Here is a 24,003-nt window from a genome sequence, read left to right as displayed (position 1 = left end):
TTCCCCGTCGATTCTGCTTCGCGGTCTCCTCTGAACAGCTGATATCCCGGGAGATGAATCGCGCTGTCCGGTATAGCCGTGTTCAGCCAGGTTTCCGTGAAACACAGAGCAGCAGAGTGTGAGAAGTCCTTATTTGTCCGGGAGAGCAGAAGGAGTTCGTCCGTTTTGTTTGGTAGAGACCGGAGATTCGCCAGATGTATGCCTGGCAGTGTCATCCTGAATCCACGCTGACGAAGCTTCACGAGCGCGCCGGCGCGCTTCCCCTGCTCCGCCAACTATGACGTTGAGCAAAACGTCCGAATAATCAAAAACCGGTAGGAGATTTTGTGGTATGTTCTGCCTAATGTTTAGCAGTTCATCCCTTGTAAAACTGATCGTGTTTGCAAAACAAAAAACAGGAAAAACGAACAAAAACACTAAAACAACTGGAGAGCTAAGCACAGAGGCTGCCATCCGCGGCGCCATCTTGGTAAGTCTTAATATGTTCTTCAGTACCTCAGTATCTGCAGCTGACAGTCTGGACTCTTCAGTCCATCAGAAATAATCTTCACTCCCGAATCCTGCAGGTGATTGTTACTCAGATCCAGCTCTCTCAGGACACAGTTTGAGGATTGAAGAGCTGAAGACAAACTCTCACAACACTGAGCAGAGAGATTACAGCCAGAAAACCTGAAAGAGAGCAGAACACACACATCAACATTCAGATCATCTACAGACACACATCAACATTATGACTGACTAACTGTACATTCAATTAAACTTAACACTTTATTGTTGGAATTTCTTCCAAAAATGTTCTTGCATCTCACACCAATGAATAATCCAACAGTACAATAGACTCAACTTAATAAATCAATAACAGCAGTAGAAATACATGGCTACAGTGCATTAGTATAGTCCTTTCTACTTTCCGGAGCCCAGAGGCCTACAAGACCCCTAATTCTAATTTATAAATATTACAGACTTATGAACAAAGCATTTACATAATCTGCAACTCTAAGTCTCTGCTTGAAGATAAAAAGTGATATGCCTCATACAAAATGTGAGAAGGGTCAGACATAACATTTCCTATGACACCCTGAAGCCCCCCTGCAGTGACAGACCCCTTCATCCCCAGAATATGATTTTAAACACGAAAAACTAAACCGAATGCGATTTCGATTGAAATATCGGTATCCCTCTGATCTGACTGTGCCACCTCAGATTCAATTTCATCCTCATCTGCAGAATGTTTAAAAAAATGAGTCTAGCTTTTCTATAGCCTTCCAAAAAAAAAAAAAAACAACAACAACATCAACTAAATGATCTGACCACTCAGGTATGAATGGATTAAGAATATTAACCCTGACCATCTCATTATCTACTACTATAGGTTTCTGTGTTGTTGACAATCTGATCTCCTTTTCTAGCGGATTTAATTCTGTTGTATCTTTCTTCTTAAAAGCACTTTTCTCTACATCCATCACATGCCTAACATCTTTAGTAATGTACATCTCATTATTCAGACAGATTGTAATCTCCTTAGTTGGTATCACTGACTGCACACAGAAACCTATGTAGTCTGTTAATGCTTTTTTCTCTGGTTTACTGCTCTTCAGCTTAGATTTCTACATTTCTACTAGGGATGCAACAATACAGTTAGTCCACGGTTCAATACGTACCTCGGTTTTTAACCTCGGTTTTCGGTTCGGTTCGGTTCTGATATCTTGCCACTTCAGTGTGGGTTTTTTTGGAACAAATTAACAAAATACTCCTGTAAACCTCTGCACGCTAGATAAAGTGTGGTTTAGAATGTGTCTGCTTAATTTTTATTTTGAGAGAGGTATAATTTTTTAGATTTTTACGCAAAATAGAATGGGTTTCATTCATACTGGATGCCAGAGGGCGCCCTTGTGCAAAAAAAGAAAACACATATGCATCAAAGAAGTAGCGCTAATAACGTTCCGTTCCAGCTTCTCTAATATGGATAAAAGCATCGCTATTGCTGTAACTTATTAAAAACAAGATATAACGGTAAACGTTTTGAATGATGAAATCTAAGGACAATAAACACTCGTCTGCAATAATATATGGTTTATCTGTGTTCTTCAAGCCATCTCGGGTATTTTCATAAGCCATTGCTAATCGACATACATTGAATATGAGTATAGAATTTATCGTCTGCCTCATTCTGTGATGAGAATCCACATCAGATCACAACATAAGGAAGTTATTTCAAACACTCGACTGATGTTGTGAATTAAAAACAAGTTATAATGTTTTTGTAACTTTATTTTATAACTTTTGTCAGACAACAGGTTTAGAAAGGCTTATCATTGCATGTCATTAGAATGGAAGATGCTCTGCGTGTTTCGTTATTTTTTTCAAATATAAGAGAGGAAGTGTTTTCTCATTTCAGCACATGAAATCATGGGCAAACATTCAGCAAATTCCAAGAGAAATAAAAGGAAGGAAGATATTTAGATGCAAAACCGAAAAACCGCAATTCACAAGCGCGTATTGAACCGTGGATGTCGTACCGAACGGTTCGATATTATATTGAGTATTGTGACATCCCTAATTTCTACAAGATGTACCACATTATGATCTGAGTTTGCAACCGGTGACCTTATCCTGGACACATATGCTCCCTCCACATTTACAAAACAATTAGCAGCAAGTTACTCTTCTTTGATTGGCCCTTTACATATCACTTAAAACCCAGCATTGTTATATCCAGTTTAAACTGGTTCATATCAACAAGTACTGGAGCGTCTGGATGCTGCATATGAACACAATCTGCCACAGCAGTCACCACTCTCATTGACTTTCCACTGTGAGCTACATAAACCACCACCAGAACACAACCAAATTACCTGGACAGGTAGAAATCAGACTCAAATACTAAATCTCCATGTCTGTGTCACAAACCTTTCCATTCACTTTATACTGATGACACCATATATCTTTATATAGACAGATCCTACATTATCTCTTATATGTTCTTAATACCTCAGTATCTGCAGCTGACAGTTTGGACTCTTCAGTCCATCAGAAATAATCTTTACTCCAGAATCCTGCAGGTGATTGTTACTCAGATCCAGCTCTCTCAGGACACAGTTTGAGGATTGAAGAGCTGATGACAAACTCTCACAACACTGAGCAGAGAGATTACAGCCAGAAAGTCTGGAAGAGATAAACAATAAAAATAAAGACATGTAAAGAGGATTTTAATAGTACAATGACAAAACAACAGAAAAGAACAAGTAGAAGAAGAATAAGTTACCAATCAAATGAAATCAGTATTAACAAAATTCATTTGTACTACAGAAGTGGCACAGAAGAACAAAAGTGTCTTGTAGGAGTATTTTCATGTTTAATGAGGCTCAGAGGCGGCAAAAGAGCAATCAAATTCATAAATTAATGTTGAGAATAATGTTTTAAATATAGCATTTTGAATATAGAAATATTAAATGATTTAAATCACTGAAAAGATATTTAAAACTGATTTAATTACTGAATCATATCATCCATTTGATTTGTTCGAATGGCTGATTTATTCAGGAATAAAACAAGTGACTGTCTTTATGAATGGGAAATTGAATCATTGATGCGTTTAAAAACACGTTCGTTTATAAACTAAACACCGCTGTGTTTGAATGGAGATGCTCAGTGGCTCATTTGTGACTTGTTTCAAACTATTTGTGACGACAAATTAGAGCAAAATCAGACAAAAGTGTTACAGTCAGACAATGTAAGTCACTTAATAATAACTTCTTGTGTAACTGTTGTATTAAAGCTGTCGGCTGATATCCTCATGAGCAGTGCATTGATATGCAGCACCTTTGCACTTCGGGCACTTTAGTTTGGGCACATAATGTCCTTACGACAGAAGAAAGAAAGACACAAACATCTTGATGACAAGAGAGTGAGTACATATCTGGATATCTGTACATTTTTGTTCTGAAAGTGAACTACTCCTTTAAGTTAATTTAGAAAAATATTTGGAGCATTTTTTGTTTGTTAAATGTAAGTTTTCATTTTTTTAAAGTAACGATCAAGCGGCAGACAGTGAGTTGATCAGAGCATATGTTTGATCAATTTAGTCTTCTTAAATCATCACGACTTGCCTAAAATAAAAATTCTAGATATAAAACAGTTCAAGCATATCACAATGTTAAATGCTTAACCGATATAAATGTGTGCTGCTAGACCCATATCCAGTCGTTTGTGTGGAGAGTGGAAGCTGAAGTGCAGGACATGGAGGCTTCAGATGATCACTTTTTAAGATTTTTTTCAGTGGAAATAATTTAAAATACGAAACTCCATTCGAGCCGCTGTTGATAGTCGCAGTAGCCTGGTATCGTGTTGTTTCCAATTTTTTTCATCACCATTATTGATGAATGTGTAAAATATAAACATAAGGAGAAGCCTAAAACAAGCCCGATCCAGACCCACATCTGAGCTATGATCTGAGAATTGTCCAGCTCAGCCCTAGGGCCGTAAATAAGTCCGCTGGGGCCCGTCTGGATCTGGCTAAAATACAAGGCTCTAACCCAGAAGAGTTTCACTGAACTTACAATTGTGACATAAATATTATGATTGTACTTCTGACAAATTGTGACCATTTACTTGTTTCACATAAATACAGCGCTTTCATGTTTTAACTCATTCAAAGGAACGATTTCATGAAAAACTGATCAGCATTTTCTTATCTCATGGACATATATTTGTTGTCTTGTCATGAGGACTGTTCTGTAAACCAGAATAGATGTGTCAAAGATGGACAGATAATGAATAAGAACATGTGTGACCTGCTGAAATGTTTCTAAACCTGTTGTGACATTAATTTGATCCTGATGGTGACAAAGTAATTATGTGTTAGAAAACTAAACCTATATCTCTCATAATAGGTGCTGTAATAGTCAAACAGCTGGAACATTAAACATTTATTATTAATAATTAGTGAAGATTAAATGTTATATTATTATTGCTATTGATATTACCAGTAATGTATGTCACTATTTTATCTTCATTCACAAGTGAAAATGTCTGAATTCCAGCTTTACTGATGAATAGTGTCTGTCTCTTTGCTTCATCTGCTGCTGATTTAATGAATGAGTTTCACATCAGACTGAGTGTATTTACTGCAGCACTAACACACATTTTGATCAACTATCTACTGTATTAAGAGTGTTGTGACTCATTTAAGATTCTGGCCTGTTATTTAGGAGAAAATCTCTCATTTAGGAACATTTATTTTAAAGATGTCAGATTCATTATTTAATATGATACTATAGTTAATGATTAAACACTCACAGAGCTTTTCTGCAGTTGATCACAGCTGGTATCAGTCTTCTTCTGCCCTCATCTGATGTGTTGTATTTCATGGTGTCCAGCTCATCCAGCACCTCCTCTGACATCTGAATCATGTAGGAGATTGTTGAGCAGTGACCAGGAGAGAGTTTCTCATCTGAGTGTTTGTCTGATTTCACAAACTCCTGAATCTCTCTGGACAGAGTCTGATCTTTCACTTCCAGCAGACAGAGGAACAGATTGATGGATTGACCAGCTGAGAGATGATACTGATTACTAAAATTATCATCATCATCATCATCATCATCATCATCATCTGTGATCTTGTCTTTAATGTACTGTGTGGTTCTCCTGATGGTCTTTGGTCTGTTCTCTGTGTGTGTCAGTAGATCCTGTAAGAGTCTCTGATTGGACTCCAGTGAGACGCCCAGCAGAAACCGCAGGAAAAGATCCAGCTGGCCATTCTCACTCTCCAGGGCTTTATCTACTGCTGATGTTAGTAGATCATACAGAGAGTCTTTATTAAATCTGTAAGATCTGAATTCATCCAGTGTCTCTGTGTTCTTTGTTAAATAGCAGTAAAGCTCATAGAAAGCAGCTAGAAACTCCTGAAAGCTCAGATGAATGAAGCTGTAGACTTTCCTCTGATGAATCACAGATTCCTCCTTAAAGATCTCAGTGCAAATCCCAGAATACACTGAGGCATCAGTGACGTCTATGCCGCTCTCAATCAGGTCCTCCTCATAGAACATCACATTGCCCTTCATCAGCTGATTGAAAGCCACTTCAGCAAGTTTCACAATCACTTCTCTGTTGGACTGCAGGAGTTTCTCTGGATCTCTCTCTTCATACTTCTGGTTCCTCATGTTGATCTGAATCAGCAGGAAGTGGATGTACATTTCAGTCAGAGTTTGAGGGATTTCTGCACTCAGATCTTCTTTCAGGATCTTCTGAAGCACAGTGGATGAGATCCAGCAGAAGACGGGGATGTGGCACATGATGTGGAGGCTTCTTGCTCTTCTGATGTGTGAGATGATTCTGCTGGCTTGATGCTGGTCACTGATTCTCTTCCTGAAATATTCCTCCTTCTGAGGCTCATTGAATCCCTGAATTTCTGTCAGACGGTTGATGTATTTGGAGGGGATCTGATTGGCTGCTGCTGGTCTGGAGGTGATCCAGATGAGAGCAGAGGGAAGCAGTTCTCCTTTCATGAGGTTTGACATCAACACACCCACTGATGAAGTCTCAGTCACATCACAAACTTTCTGATCATCTGAAAACCTCAGTGTGATTCTGCTTTCATCCAGACCATCAAAGATGAACACAACTTTACACTCCTCATAAATCTTTGAGTCCAGATCTTGAAGTTCAGGATGAAAGTCCAGCAGAAGTCTGTGAAGACTGTACTGATGATCTCGGATCAAGTTCAGCTCTCGAAATGGAAGCACAAACATGAAATCTACATCCTGATTGGCTTTTCCCTCGACCCAGTCCAGAATGAACTTCTGCACAGAGACGGTTTTTCCGATTCCAGCGATGCCTTTAGTAAGAACAGTCTTGATCTGGTCTTTCTCCTCATATCCTGGTTCAGATGAGGCTGTAAAGATGTCATTGCAGTAGATCGGAGTGTCTTGTGAGTGTTGTGTTCTGGCTGTTTTCTCCATCTGTAAAACCTCATGTTCTTCATTCACTCCTTCTCTCTCTCCCTCTATGATGTAGAGCTGTGTGTAGATGCTGTTCAGGAGGGTTTCATTCTCCTGGAGTTTCAGTCCCTCAAATAATCTCTCATACTTGTTCTTCATTCTGGTTTTGAGTCTGTCTTTGACTCTCTGTAGTTCATCATTCACTGGTTGATCATATTTATTCAGGGACGCTGTAACGCTCGTGTTGTTCAGACAGAAGACAGAGGCGGCTCCTCGAGAGATGCTTTGATCTTGATCTGCTCTGCTGAAATATAAAAAAAAAAGAACTGATTAAAATTATCTAAAAATAAAGGATGAATAAATTGAAATCAAAATGGAAAGAGATGTCAGTCTTGTATTTCCTGTTTAATCTTTTCAGTTTCAATCTGTTCTGTTTATCACTTTTTGTAATGCACATGGTGAAATAAAATAATTAATCCTAGTTGTAATATTACTAACAATATTGCCATTTTTCTTTAATCACATATACAGTAAAACGGCAATATTGTTAGTAATATTACAACTTGGATTAATTATTTTCTACAGTGACTGGGAGGAGACATGTTCGGTTCACTTAGTTTTGTCATGGCTATGACATATTAATATAGCTGGCGCATTAATACAGCTTCTTATATACACTGCTGTTCAAAAGTTAGGGATTAATTATATTTTTGTAATGATTTTTACTCTCTAATGCTCATCAAGCCATTATTTATTTAATCAAACATACAGAAGAAAACCATCAATATTGTGAAATATTAAATATTGGTTTTCTATTTTAATATAGTTTAAAATGTAATTTATTTCTGTGATCAAAACTGGATTTTCAGCAATATTACTGCAGTCTTCAGTGTCACATGATCCTTCAGAAATCATTCTAATACTCTGGTTTATTATCAATGTTGAAACTGTAGTGCTGCCTAATATATGTTTTTGGGGAACCTGTGATACTTATTTTGTATTCTTTAATGGATAAAAGGTTAAAAAGAACAGCATTTATTCAAAATAGTAATCTTTTCTAACAATATACTTTGCTATCACTTTTTATCAATTTACTATTCTTGATGAATAAAGGTATTCATTTCTCTTTTTTTCTTAAAGAAACAACAATTTACTGTCCCTAAACTTTTGAATAGTAGTGTATATTTTAACACAAAATTTATATTTTGAATAAACAGTGTTCTTTTTAACTTTTTATCCATTGAAGAATCCTGAAAAAAGTATGAAAGGTCTCAAAAACATTTGAAGCAGCACACCTGTTTCCAACATTGATAATCAATCAGTTTATTAGAATGATTAGATCATGCAAAGACTTAATAATGCTCAAAATTAGGCTTGTTTCATGGGAATAAATTATACACTATAAGTATATTAAAATATAAAATATAATTTTTAAAATTAAACATGTCTTTTATATAATTTTCACTAATTAATAGACTATACTTATAAATGCTATAGTGTTCCACTGAGGATCATTCACAGTTTCATTTGTAAATAAAAACACCCTCATTTATCGTCCCACATGGGCATTAATACAACCATTTACAGCAGTCTATTTGCAAAAATATATGGTAGCAAATACTAGCATAATTATACAGGACGTTAATTGGGTAAAGCGATGCACAAATTAAAAGGGAAATAAGCATATAGAACAATAAATGTAACACTTTATTTTGAAGATCTCTTTTGAGCATTCTGTTGTAATAAGTAACTTTGTACCTACATGAATATAGACTGTCTGATTAATATCTGCTAACTGTTTATTGTAATGGTGTCTCAACAGACATTCTACTGACTGTAAGTAACTTTGCAAGTAGATGTCAACTTATTCTAACCCTAACAGTCTACTAATACTCTACTAACACTCTAGTGAGAGCTGCAGCATTGCTTATAGTCAACACAATGTGTAACCGAAATGTTTAATGTTAATAAAAACTTTTTATCCATCTCTGATAATCCTGTCTAACTTTAGTCACTCAGGTTTGTTTACGCATTAAACTCCTATTTTCTAGAACAGAACACCTGTTTCACACATACTCCGTCTGTAGTGTTGTATATTGTTTTCCGCATCCATGTTAACGGATTGGAGCGTTCACTCTAGAAAGTCTAAATTTTGGCTAGATTTAACACTAGGAAAAGTTCACTTTTAAATAAACAAGGCAACATAATAGATGCACTTGTCCAGGTAGAAAAGTTCCTTAAGGGTTTGTTTTTAATAAAGATTTAATGTGAAAGAAAGGCACAAGAGCTGACTGTTTCTGTCTGTGGTAAGTTTTAAAATATTTGTGACAGCCCAATTTCAATAAGAAAAGGAAGCTATCCCTGCTGGTAAGGGATGTTTTGGTGCTGGGATGCTGGTTTTAGCTGGTTTATTCTGGTCCTTATCTGGTCAACGACACCCATAAACCAGCACCAAAACATACCTAACCAGCATATGCTGTTTTTTCAACAGGGATACCTATACTGTGTTTAAATGTGTTGCAACTTGCTTGATCAACCTAATATACAAATCTATAAGTCAAGTGCATTGAATAATACATTGTTTATATTTATTGAGTTTAAACGTGAATATGTCTAGTATTATTGTATTAGTGTACTGTGATAAAAGAGGATCACATGCTGGGAAAACATGTTTGTATTTGAAATCAAAATAACGGATAAATGGTGTGTTTGTGGTAAACAGTCATGGATCAGGAACTGAGGACTGCAAACCTGTGTGAAAGCAAACCGAGTCCGTGCTGCTTCTGCACCGCATTCGTAACTCACACAGACTGCAGACGGAGGATGTGTGAAACAGGTATAAGTCATGGCTACAACAAAATATGACATTTCTACAATTGAATATTTCATCGCCATGACAAAACTAAGTTATGGTGAACAAGAACTGTAATTTTCTCTTTAAATTTATATTTTTTACTGCGCTCAAAGCTGATTTTATTCTGCATCATTACTCTAGTTTTCAGTGTCAAATGATTCTTCAGAAATCATTCTAATAAGCTGATTTTCAGAAAGGGCTGTAATTGTGTGTGTGATCTCTTTGCTTATAGAAGGTTGTAAACAGACCCAAATCATCACTGCTGCATAGTTACATTGTTTCCAGCTGACAAATATGTTAATGTAACAAATCTAGTGATTACTTGCACTATGTCAAAGAGGTTGACATGTCTCTAATAAAATCAGTCACAAACATTATCTCTGCACAATCTCACATGTGCCATCTTATTCATTTGCTGTCATGCATTGTGTGCATTTTGTGCAATATTTGTACCTTAAGACCTCTTTTAAGGGTAAAGCTGTTTTCTGAATTACTTTTTTTACCTTCTTTACCAGGATCTTTTCTTTAATTTTAAGAGGAAACACCCACATTTATAAGAGTTTTCTTAGAATTTAGTCACTATGAGCAACTCTTTGCACTAAGATGTTTTATGAATACAGGCCCTGGTCTATAATTTAGTGCAGTCATCTTGTGTTGACATTGTTTTCACCTGAGGAGTCAAAGAAATGATCAACAGATTAATCCATTCTGACAATAATGGTCAGTTTCAGCTCAGTCAGTCTGTTGACCCTAAAGGTCGGTTCACTAACAGCAGAAACAGACTCTTGGTCAGGTTTGTGGGATCAGTGTGTGTCTCCTGTCTGAATCTGCTGCTGTTGATCAGAGTGTGTTTCCACTGATTGAACATGTGAATCAGTGTTTGTCCAATCGTGGAGCGTCTGAGAAATGATGTTCTGTGATCCAGTGATTGTTCTCGCTGGTCAGTGTCTATCAGTGCAATATGAATTGACCTCAACACTGCATTATATCTCACCTGGGGTCAGAGGTCACTGGATCATCACTGAAATTAGGAGGATTATACATGGATCCATCACTCTTCAGAGACACACAGCTGGGTTCAGGAGATGAAGGTCTCTGTCTCTTTCTCCTTCTGGATATACTGATAAAAACACAGACATAACTCTTACTTTAGTTCTGTCTGCTGTTTCATTTATTACAAGTCAGTTGCTGCGTATAGTAAATAATATTTGAAAATAGAATTAGTGTGTCCCAAATTGGTTTGAGTGATAAATAATCAATGTGTAACCTGATTTTTTTTTTTTTTTAAATGTTATTCATGTTATATTTCATGTGCAGCAACATTATGAACATTTATAATGATAGGTTTGGTCATTAACATTTGGATGCATAATTATGCAAACACACGAGCAGAGTTCTTCGCATGAAAGAGTCTCTAATACGGTAGGAAATCAAATTAAACACAATGTAGTTAATATTAACTGTGATGATTGACAGGGCATTTAAACAGTGACAGGATTCAGGAAATAAGCAACAGAGCATCCGTTAAAGAAGCAGTTATGACGAAGTAGTATGTCCTAAAGCTGGCCTACTATTCTGCTACAAACTCAACAGTGTGTACTTTTTCTTCACAAAAACAGTACATACTTTTAGGGCATAGTATAAGTAGGTGAATTGAGACGCAGCAAGCCTGTTGTGTCCAATACTGCCTTATATCTCACCTGGGGTCAGAGGTCACTGGATCATTACTGAAATTAGGAGGATTATACATGGATCCATCACTCTTCAGAGACACACAGCTGGGTTCAGGAGATGAAGGTCTCTGTCTCTTTCTCCTTCTGGATATACTGATAAAAACACAGACATAACTCTTCCTTTAGTTCTGTCTGCTGTTTCATTTACTACAAGTCAGTCTGTTGTGTCTAACACTGCATTATATCTCACCTGGGGTCAGAGGTCACTGGATCAGCACTGAATTTAGGAGGAATAGACATTGATCTGTCACTCTTCAGAGACACACAGCTGAGATCAGGAGAGGAAGATCTCTGACTGCTCTCTCTGTTCTCCATAATGACAAACTGATATCAGTCCTGCATATGGAAACACAACAGAATAAATGACACCACATATAGTGATTATTATTGCGGTAAACAAATGTTACACACAATGAGATTCAAGAGAATGTGGGTCTTCAGACTCAATATCTGCAGCAGTTTGTGGAGGATCCTATTCTGATGAATCCATAAAGTGATGATTTACTGACTGTAGTGAAGAAGATCTGAACTCCTTTGAGATGAAGTCTTTATTTTATGTTTTTCTAAAAGTGAACTTGCTGTCATAATTTAAAGGTCTCATATTGTAAAAACTGAAATGTCCTGGCTTTTCTCATGATAACTGAGGTCTAGGGGTTATGTAACTACCATATAAGTTTCAAAACAGTCAATCCACAGTAAAATACACACAGCGCCTTCTTTAAAAATGTGATGTCCGATCTACTCAGTGACCTTCCTGAGCACCAAACACTGTCCCACCGTTCTTTTGTCAAACCCACAGACAACATCACATCAATGCCATCGCTGAACAACAACTCAGAAACTAATCGAGAAAACACTGTTCAGTCTATTAATGTCAGGAAACTACATCCTTACACAGGCTTCTGAACAACGTTCATATAAGAGACCAGTGGCACATCAACGTTAGCCTCTTTCACACAGCAGTTCCAGAAAACACACAGATAATGTGTCCCGAGATCTGTTTCCAGAATTGTTTGGCTTGGTTCATTCACACAGTGATTTTTCCGAATATGTGCGTGCTTTACACACAACCCCTAAAGATCCTGTGAAGACATGTGACAGTTGGATGAGACATATAATGTGATGCGTACATTGCACTAAACTGAAACTAAACTGGCAAATGATCTGCACTTCAGCGCTGATAGTGAGGATCTCTCTGATCGCTGCTTCATTCCAGTCCGCTCATATTTTATCATCGTGAAGAGTCGAGCGATAACATGCATCACCACTACAACACAGTTCACACAGACTTAGATGAGTGTTTGAGCTTTAAAAGTATATAAATTGTCAATTTGTTTCAAAAACGACCAATTGTTTCGCTAGCTAGGACCTTCTTCATTAGCTGTGATCATTTAAAACCAATTAAAGCTGCATTTAAACTGCATTTTCCATTGAAATCCATTATATTGAGATAATTCCTGAAATGTTTTTTTAATTATGATGATTATGAGACTGAAGAAATATGACATGAACATTGGATGACAAGGGGGTGAGTACATTATCTGTAAATGTTTTGTTCTGGAAGTGAATTTCCTCTTTAAAAGATATGGCAGTGACAGGTTTAATGAATCTATCTGGAAATATTTTGATGTTGACGAAGTTTGGTCATTTTGTGGTCTTGTTGATGAACCGATTCCCTTTTATTGTGATTGTAGTATAACTAATAATTGTGGGTTGATTTTATGTGTTCAGATGTTTAACTCTACTAATATGACCCACATTTTAATCCATAAAGACATTCTTTTCTCTCCTTCATCCATCACCCCTGAAGTTATAGTTTCATTGGATGCAGAGAAAGCCTCCAAGAACTACCCTTTTCTTAGCATTAGGAAAATTCTTTATGCTTTCCCATCCGCCTCAGTGCATCCCAATGGTGTTGGTTCGCGACCTGTTTTGCTCCAACGCGGGACTAAATCTCTTCATTCCACCTTAAGTTAGCCTTGAATGAGTTTAAATATCTGGCCATATTTATAACCAATTCATTTAAAGACTTGTTTTTTTAGGATTTTTATACCACTTTTGGACCAATGTAAATCAGATTTTGCTCGATGGAGCTCCCGCTCCTTAACTTTAATAGGTTGTGTGAATCTTATTAAAATGATTATTTTGCCAAAGTTTTTGTATCTTTTTCAGCATGTCCCTGTCTGTCTTAATAAATCCTTTTTTACTCATTTAGACCAGCAACTGAATAGGTTCCCAGCTGGCATTCGACCGACCTTAAACGTTTAAATGTGGTTGAAATAATGTCAGTTCATGAAAAAACATTCATTCAACGTCAAAACAACGTTGAATACCAAATGGTTGAAATGGTGTTGTTAACTAACTATGGATTCAACAAAGAAATATAAATAAAATTTGAGTTGTACGTCAAATCTACATTAATTTTTACAACCATGACTTTTAAACATTTTGTTGAAACATATCAGTAGAAAAACAACGTTGTTCCAACATTCAAACAATGCTGATCAATTAACTGTTGTTTAGATTTGCAAAATCTAAACAAAATCCAACGGTTATCCAACACTGACACCTGACGTAGTGACGTTAATTCAACGCTGACTCCACGTTAAAATGCCAGCTGGGTTCCTTTGGAGTAACAAGCCAGCTCGTATTAGAAAATCAGTTCAGCTTCCCAAATCTGAAGGGGGTTAGCACTTCCAAACTTTCGATATTAGAGAGCCAAGCGCATTCTGGAACAGGATGAGCCAGTGGTAGCATATTCATATTTGAATGTTTACGTCTTTCTTTGTATGTTTTGACTGTAATAAATCCATGAAATTAATCTGAACTAAAAGCAGAATTCATGGTGCTCGATATCATTATAATCCTGAAGACGAACTTGTCCATGTATGCGTAAAAATGGTGATTAAAAACGTCTAAAGATGAGTTTGACAGCGACGCGACTACAAAAACAACAAACAATACAACAACAAAATATCAGAAGACGACAAATAAACTTACTGTAATGTGATGTTTCTGTTCGTTTTTAAGGTTTCAAAAGTCCTCTTAGTATTTTGGGTTTAATGGCCATGTTCAAAACGCGCATTTTTTTCCGACTTTACTTTCGGTTTCAAAGGAGTTGCCCTAGAGTGAAAGTGCGCATGCGCAGGAGACCATTCTGTAGCTGTGGCAGAGATCAGGCTGTGGTTTGAGAAGTTCCTCGTCTGAAGGGGAGGAGATAGGCTGCTGCAGTCAAGACTAAGGGTGCTTTTCATTTCTTATTATTGCATCCTCGTTTCCTTTCCTTGCTTCCTTTCCTCACGTCTTAGCTCCACCCCCTTAGGATACGAGGGAAGGATTTAAGGAAAGGAAATGAGGACGGAGGATTCAAAGGATGAACATTGGAATATTCTTAGTTGACTACTCAAGCGTCACTTCAAAGCGTCATTAGCTGCGCTAAAGGGATCTGCCCATATGTTGTTAAAGTTCGTTATTTAAGGCATTCATAATAATTATTAACAAAGCAAGATGCCCTGTTGAAATATATGACATTATTTACACTGCAAAGGTAAAATATAAATGTAAATTATTATGACATATCTGAAGGGGGAGGAGTGCGTCACGTTTAGTCGATAAAACACTTCCGCATAGGATACTCCTGTCTATCCTCGCTCAAGACTCAACAAGACTCAACAAGACTCAGACATAATAATGAATAAAAGCAATACGGCTGCATCGCCTAAAGAAAGAGAGTTGGCTTGGCAAAAAATAACGGACAGAGTATATGAGTGAGTGTATTAAATTGCAAATTTATATGTAATCTTTTATTATAATGTAAAATAATTAAACACCCCTTCCGCATTCTCTTGATTAAATCACCATGAAAGCATTTACTTTTCCTGCCATTAATTTCTTTAGGTTAAAATTACAACGTATATTGACTAGGAATACATTGTTTCTTATGAAAGGTGCCATAGAATGCATTGAGAGAATATTTTAAATTGTTCTCTGATATCTACATAGAAGGTATATGGCATAGGAAAGGGCAAAAAATCTCCAGAAATGGTTTTACAGCTCCATTTACAACCCTAGGATTTGTCCCTAGAATGAACTGCTCTGTTATTGCCTTATTTGGAAGCTTCATGAATATTAATGAGCTCTGCTCTGATTGGCTGTCTCACAGAGCTGATCAACTATAGCTCACACATGGATAAAAATATATATTTAGTTTTGGAGCTCTAGCCGCTTTTAATATGCGGTTTGTTGAATCTGCCGTTTTGAGTTTTAGTCTCATTACTGTGATGCATGTGCTCTGTGTAAAGCTATTTTTCGGTGGTCTTTTGCAAACACTAGATTTATATAAGAAGGAGGAAACGATGGTGTTTGAGACTCATGGTATGTCATGTCCATCTACTGAACTCTTATTATTTAACTATGCCAAGGTAAATTCAGTTTTCCATTATATGGCACCTTTAAATAAGGTGTAATCCTTCTGGAGCCAGAAAAACTTTGAGCCAAGTCAAAATGAAACACAAAATCATTCTGAAAAAGGTAATATTTGATTACACAATTACTGAACTATTTATTAAACACGGTTTAGTATATTCTTTCTGTCATTTAGCTAATAGAAAGAAGGCTAAAGGCTGTCTCATTGGCGGGGGCCCACCATCATCTGAGGAGCTGGTTCTGTCCCTTAATAAAGAGCGGCCAGTGGTTGCTGCATTTCAGGGGGCACTTCATCCACACACCATGCAGCACAAGTAACATGGTGAAATGTAAGTTTACCACTATGATTGGTTTTCATTATATGACTTAATAAATTACTATCTCTGTCACTTACAGGCTTTTTGAACATACTTTTTTATGCAGGCATACTTTATTTAACTATATATGATGTATAGGCTACTGTGATCTTAGTTGTATTAATTTGACATGTTTTTTTCCCCTGCGTTATTGGTTTTTCTTTGATAACATTGAGAATTTAATGGGTTGTATTTTCTTATAGATGCTGATAGAGGGATTGTATTATTGAACTGTTACAGTTGTAAGTGTTTTGTTGCCAATTACCTTAAGTTGCTTTTAGATATTTAGTTTTATTTCTTTTTGCCAGATAATGTACACTTGCATATTTTCACTGAAGGATGAAGATGATGACGATGAAGAGACCACATCTGCTGTGACAGAAGTGGACAATGCTGGTAAATCCACTGAGGTTTGATGCATACCATTATAATGCATACCCCCTTTTTACATTAGAGTAACAAACTGTCATTGTCCTTTCACAGATCATGGGGATCTGCCCACAGATGAAGGTCCTTCAACCTCAATGCACAATCTAAGCAGTGTAAGAATTTGTGTGCAGTTGTCTATATTTTAATTTATTGTCTGACAGAATCTGATTTTTTTTTTCTGCCTTTCAAGTTGTCAAAAAAGGAGCTGTATAAGGTTCATCTTCAAAAACAAATAAGAAAAGGTGACATGGAGATGGACCTTATCCAGCTTCAAATGGAAGAGAAAAGGCTATCCATTAAAAAAAGCAAGACTAGAAATTGAATTACTGGAGCATCGCCTTAAGGTGAGAACTTGTGTGAATATGAATCTGTTTCATGTTAAAAGTGTTGTGTATATAAAGCAATGTAATAAAAAACACATTTTATTTCATTTTACTTTCATTGTTTTTCAGGAAATCAAGAAATGAACTGCACAGCAAATTCAACAAAATTTGACAAATTCTGTCTCAAAGTCTTCCATCTCTGTTGTGTGCAAAAATCTGTAGGGGTTCCTCTGGGCCATCTTCTTCAATACAAGGAGGGTGGCTCTCTCCTCTTGAAGCACAACATTCTGGCATCATGCACAGATCTCAACATTAGTAATGATGTGGGTTGCCTCACATATTACCTATAGTTAGTGGAATAAAGTAGTGAGTTTAATGATTTTAACAAGGCAAAAAATTAATGACACAAAATTAAGTTGTAATCTGAACATTGATAGTGAATAGATAGATTTCCTATTAACATAGGCTCCCTCATTTATTGAAGGAGCTTTAATAGTAATGTGGGCACCATCAATGCACTCAATTACATTTGGAAACCCTGAAATAGAAAGTCATATATGGAAAGTATCAAGTGTGTGTGTGTGTGTGTGTGTGTGTGTGTGTGTGTGTGTGTACCTGGTATTCATCACGTTGTGGGGACCAAATGTCCCCACAAGGATAGGAATACCAGTAGATTTTGACCTTGTGGGGACATTTCTCAGGTCCCCATGAGGAAACAGGCTTATAAATCATGCACAATGAGTTTTTTTGACGAAGTAAAAGTATGCACAATCTCCTGTGAGGGCTAGGTTTAGGTGTAGGGTAGGTGTAGGGCCATAGAAAGTATGGTTTGTACAGTATAAAAACCATTACCCCTATGGAATGTCCCCATAAAACATTTAAACCCAACATGTGTGTGTGTGTGTGTGTGTGTGTGTGTGTGTGTGTGTGTGTGTGTGTGTGTGTGTGTGTGTGTGTGTGTGTGTGTGTGTGTGTGTGTGTGTGTCTGTGTGTGTGTGTGTGTGTGTGTGTGTGTGTGTGTGTGTGTGTGTGTGTGTGTGTGTGTGTGTGTGTGTGTGTGTGTGTGTGTGTGTGTGTGTGTGTGTGTGTGTGTGTGTGTGTGTGTGTGTGTGTGTGTGTGTGTGTGTGTGTGTGTGTGTGTGTGTGTGTGTCTGTGTGTGTCTGTGTGTGTGTGTGTGTGCAGGATAAATACATGTATAAGTAGTATGATTATCATCAATATGTGGTCTTATAACAAATAAAAAACCTGGTCTAATTTGTGCCTCCACGTCCACAGGATGGTCATCAAAAGGGCTCGCCTTGCTCAGTAACCTCCTGAAACAAACTGACCCTGGAACATAAGCTGCTACTGAGGAGGTTATCTTCAGAGAGTAAGTTGCTATGGTTACATACATACCCAGAAAGTTGAGGTTATCAACTAACTTACCCTTAAACTTTCCTGGGTATGTCACATAACCTGCTTTCTGAAATACCCCTCCAGGAGTTCAGTTTGAGACCTCTGTTATATACAATGGCAAATAAACTTCAATACAGTAACCAAAAAAGGATCTTTAATACAAAGTGTTGGGGAATATTCATATATAATTCAAACACATAACCACATTACATTTTACATTTTAGAAGAGAATGGCAACATCACGGTTGTCAGGACCAATGAGCATTAAAGAAGTTCACTTCCAGAACAAAAATGTACAGATAATGTCCTCACTCCTCCATCTTCACAATCATCCTCCATCGCTGCAGAAATACAGACCCAGTGTTTACAAACTGAACATACAGAGAAGATCAAACACCCTTTACAATAAAAGGTAGAGCAGCAATGGAGGATAAGTTTGAAGTAAAAAAAAAAATAGATGGTTTTTCGGCATTTGAGGTTAAAATGAATAGAAATTGCACATTTTCACTAGATAAGACTCTTCTTCCTCGGCTGGGATCATTTAGAGCTCTTTGAAGCTGTATTTTGGAAGATCAAACTCAGGACACCATAGAAGTCCACTATATGGAGAGAAATCCTAAAATGTTTTCCTCAAAAGAAAAACAATTTCTTTACACATTGATGTCATTGAATTTCAGTCAGAGTCGTGCTAAACCCAATCGCTGTTTACGGATACCATAGGAATGAATGAGAAGTGCTGTAAACTGAATCCCACCTGTGACAAATAGTCAGTGACTTCTCTGATAAAACAGCATTTTTTTGTGGTAAACTCTAAAATAGTCCAATCCAAAAGTATTGTTCAGTGTAAAACATGAAGATTATCAGAGCTGACCTGCTCCAGATGTTCACTCCTGCAGTAGACTGACTGAAGACTGTGTCTCAAACCACATATTCTCTAAATATTGACTGAAGTACTTACACTAGGAGTATGTGCTCTACATCTGAATGTGATTCAGACATCATCTCTCTCGAATTCAGTGTCAGAAGTAAAAAGCTGTATAATCCACGCACACCATTAAAATAATATCCACATTTCAGTTTATTCTCCTCGATGTGAGTTTGACAGCAAGATTGTTTCCCTCTTTTGATATAATTTACCCATTTTCTTCCTCTACAATTAACACAAAATCAACCATTAGTTTGAGTTCAGCAGATTTAAGGAACCCAAAGACCAGGAAACAGATCACTGTAAACTACACCTCAATATTAGGACATTATTATTTTTCCTGAACTCAATGTACCTTTTAAAAGTCATTTGTCGAGAAGATAAAGCTAATCTGTCTTTACTTCTACTCACAAGGATTAAATATTATAATTAACCACAACTTACTTAAGTTTAGTGATAAAATGACTGTCGTTAGTCGCTGTCGATAGGTTTTAAATAAGTTGATATTTTAAAGAGTCTGGTTGTGTTTTGGTCAAATAATTACATATAAAGTACATTCATAGTTTAATTTAAATACACTCGTTTTTAAAAAATAAAATAAATATTCTACACTGATGATTTGGTTTTATCTTCTTCCAATATTTTACACTGATAATGTTTTATTGTTAGAGTTAACATTTTTTAATTTTCTAATTTAAAAAGATATTTATTTGTATTTTATTGTTTAATTAACTGATACTTAAAACAGTTTTTAGTGTCACTCCCAGAACTCAATAATTCACACAAAAGTGCAAAGTGTAACCAAAATATACTTAAAAACCTATAGTCAGAGATGATCACATTCACCATCATTAACCTTCATTTAACTTTAACCCTAAATCTGAGAAACATCCAGAAATCCCTGAATATCAGAACCCATCATTTAGTGATAATGTGATAAATAGATGACAACAAAACCAACAGGAATACTCCTAACTGATGAACAGTGTTTGACTGATATGATGTTCTTACAGCAAACCCTCATAAAGTCCAGATGTGCTGCTGAGAACTGAACATCTTCACTGATCGCTCACATCTGCATCACAATCACAATTAAAGCTCACTTTCACCACAAAACAACACAGAAAAACTCAATTATATATAGCAGAGAAAATGAAGCATTTTCTGACTATTAAAGAAGTTCACTTCCAGAACACAAATGTCCAGATAATGTAGTCACCCCCTCGTCATCCAAGATGTTCATATCTTTCTTTCTTCAGTCGTAAAGAAATTATGTTTCTTGAGGAAAACATTTCAGGATTGTTCTCCATATAGTGGACTTCTATGGTGTCCTGAGTTTGATCTTCCAAAATACAGTTTAAATGAAGCTTCAAAGAGCTCTAAACGATCACAGATGAGGAAGAAGAGTTTGCTTCTTAGATCCGGCTCAAATGAAGCAGTGCTCCTACTCTTGACATTAGATTATAGCGTTAATAGAGAGCAGCTGTCATGTGAGTCCATGACAGTGTGCAGGAAGCTGTCTGAGGTCACTTCCTGTATGAGGGACTGTGTTTGCTGCTGTAGTTTGTGTCCCACCAGATGTCTGTGTAAAGGACTGTAGGACACGCTGAAGTTCTGGATGAAATCTGCTGCTCCACAAACAGAGAGAACAACAATAACTGCTGCAGCATCAGTGAGAGAGAGAGAGAGAGAGAGAGAGAGAGAGAGAGAGAGAGAGAGAGAGAGAGAGAGAGAGTGTGAGGGTTAGTGTGGGGTTCTGGGATTTCTGCATCCGTATCAAACATTTGAGAAGAGTTTTGACAATTTGAGCCACAGTGACATTTTGTGTCACTCATTTGGAGGAATATGAAAAAACACGTACAAAAATGTTGGACACAGTGTACAAGGACCTTAAGTGTGTGTTTGATTGTGTGAGTTAGGGCTGTCAAATATATATATATATATATACAGGGAGTGCAGAATTATTAGGCAAGTTGATATTCTTGTCATATTTTTTTCCCCAAGCACATTTGAATAATTCCAAACCACATCAATCTTAATAACTACTATTCATTTTGTATTTAATTATTTATAATTGATATATAATTGTCCATGAAGGCTGGAAGTGAAAAACTCCTTATTTTCAGGTGTGCAGAATTATTAGGCACATTTTCTTTACAGATAAAATGAGCCAAAAAAGAGATTTACCTCAGACTGAAAAGTCAAAAACTATTAAATGCCCATGAGAAGGATGCAATACTAATGCAATACTGCAATTTGCGAAGTTAAGGCATGACCACCGGACAGAAAAACGCTTGTTGCATCTGCATTGTCAGAACAAACAGGTGGAGGAGAAAAGATGCATGTTATTTGCAAAAAAAGTAAGAATTAATGTTAAGAATCAGATATGAAACCATCAGGAACCATTTAGTCTCCAGCGCCACCGTTTTCCAGAACTGCAACCTACCTTGAGTCTCCAGAAGTGCAATGTGTCAGGTTCTCAGAGACTTTGCTTGGGCAAAAAATCCTAAAAAATGACCCTCAATTAATAAGAATAACATTCTGAAGTATTGTCAAATACATAGAGATGTTTTTTTTTCTAGGCTTTATAGACAGATGAGTTGAGAGTGACTCTTGAAGGACCAGCACCACATCCTCTTGTAGCACTCTTTCAAGTTTATCCTCCAGAATCTGGCAGTAAGTTTTGGGACTTCAGTTTTAGTCCATCTCCTATCCTGAAATGTCTGTCTTGCAGAGAGGGACCAAAATAAACTCTTAAAACTTACTGCCAGATTCTGGAAAATATATTTTTGAAAGAGTGCTACAAGAGGATGTGGTGCTGGTCCTTCAAGAGCCACTCTCAACTCATCTGTCTATAAAGCCTAGAAAAAAACATCTCTATGTATTCTAGAATTATCAATGTTGAAAACATGTTGGCTGTTGTGCTGTGAAATATTTTTTTTTTTTTTGAACCTGTGATTCGTTGTTTTTTTTCAGGATTCTTTGAGTAACAATCGAAAATGTGAATCTATGCTATCACTTTTTTATTAATTAAACACATCCTTGGTGAATAAACATTTCTCTTTTTTAAAAAAGAATACAAATTTACTGACCCCAAACTTTGAAACAGTAGTATATATTGTTAGAAAACCTTTCTATTTTAAATAAATGCTGTTCTTTTTGACCTTTTATTGTTTAAAGAATCCTGAGAAAATATCACAGATTCCAAAAAAATATTAAGCAGCACAAGTGTTTCCAACACTGATAATAAATCAGAATATTAGAGTGATTTCTGAAGGATCACTGAAGACTGGAGTAATGATTCTGGACATCTTACTGATTCCAAACGTTTGACTAGTAGTGTATATTGATTGTATTCTCTGTTTAAACTAATTTGAGTTTCAGATTTCCTTGTGACCAATATTTCATAGTTTTTGAGTGTCACTGTTATTTCATTTTACAGGACAATGAAGACCAGACAGGAAATGAACAGCTTGTGATGGCAGTAATTGTGACCAAGACAGGAGCTTCCAGTGACATTGAAATTGTTGTCGAAGGGGAGAAAGTTGTAAGATGTTCCCAGGGCTTGCTGTGTCCTCCTTGGTTTGACATATGCACTGAATCTCCATTATCCCAGGCATATAAAGTATATTTCTGAGGTACTACAGAAACTTTTCTTGGACTTGGATGCTTCAAAGCTGTCAAACAGGGTCCAGTCACTCAGGTCTACCTTGAAGGTGTTCCCAGGGCTGTAAGTTAAGTTTAAGTCCAGTTGTTTAAATCTAGTTTTAGAAGATTAAAGTGTAAAGTTTCTACAGTGGTTCAATGTTGTTGAAAAAATTTATTTATTTTATTTTTTTGTGTATGTGCAAAGGGGGTTTATTTGAAACAATGTAACAACGTGTACCCAAAAAAGAAACCGTGTTTTCTAGACTTGAAATTATATGTCTTAGAAAATATTGTGGATAAAAACCAGTTGGTTCTGTTGGAAGACGGAATGTTAATTACTAATAGATGCTATTGTGATTGTTGACAATAAAGCATAAGTTTGTAATTAATCTTTAACATCTGTGTCTTTTATTCATACCTGGAATCATATTTTAATAAAATGTTATTATAAAAGTTTAATTAAAAGTAATAATACTTTAATTAATTAAAAAGTAATAAACTTTAATTTAATTAAAAGTAATAAAACTATTCCTTTAAGTAGTATTTATTAATGAAAACAATATGTTTGTTTAAATTTTACTTAATTTTTTTATGTGTGCTATTTGCATCTACTTAATTTGAATGGCTAATTTTTAAGGAGCTCATTTGATTAAATCTAACTCAATTCTCAATTGTTGTTGAATTTAATTAATAATATTGCTTGTAATAATCTGCCACAATTTTATTGAGTAGATGTAGGGTATTATTTTTTAGAGTGCAGTAGTATGTGGAGGAAAGTAATAGAATATATTATCATACTCTTGAAGTAATATTCTGATATCGCGATTCAATTGAAAGTCATTCGATCTGTGTTTGTCACACAATAAAATGATTTACATGGTCAGATTCTTGAGAATGTGATAAATGACTTGTCTGTTTTGTGAAAAATATAAGAAAAACACATTCAAGACATCAATTCTAAACATAATTTTACGAT

General features: G+C 36.2%; 1 protein-coding gene across 1 annotated transcript in view; it reads right to left on the bottom strand.

The window, feature by feature from the left end:
- The window catches only part of LOC141336086 (uncharacterized), a 123,521-nt gene that overhangs the window by 59,413 nt on the left and 40,105 nt on the right, over positions 1-24,003 (bottom strand). The window contains exons 2-7 of the mRNA XM_073841590.1: positions 11,716-11,861; positions 11,493-11,639; positions 10,787-10,912; positions 5,299-7,242; positions 2,992-3,165; positions 496-669 (exon numbers count right to left, since the gene is read on the bottom strand). Coding sequence (XP_073697691.1) covers positions 496-669; positions 2,992-3,165; positions 5,299-7,242; positions 10,787-10,912; positions 11,493-11,639; positions 11,716-11,840 — 2,690 coding nt within the window. The 5' untranslated portion in view covers positions 11,841-11,861. The remainder of the gene's footprint in view (positions 1-495; positions 670-2,991; positions 3,166-5,298; positions 7,243-10,786; positions 10,913-11,492; positions 11,640-11,715; positions 11,862-24,003) is intronic.

Source organism: Garra rufa, chromosome 6 (assembly GCF_049309525.1).
Source record: "Garra rufa chromosome 6, GarRuf1.0, whole genome shotgun sequence".
In the NCBI taxonomy this organism is placed as follows: Eukaryota; Metazoa; Chordata; class Actinopteri; order Cypriniformes; family Cyprinidae; genus Garra; species Garra rufa.
This window is presented reverse-complemented; position numbering and strand designations above follow the sequence as displayed.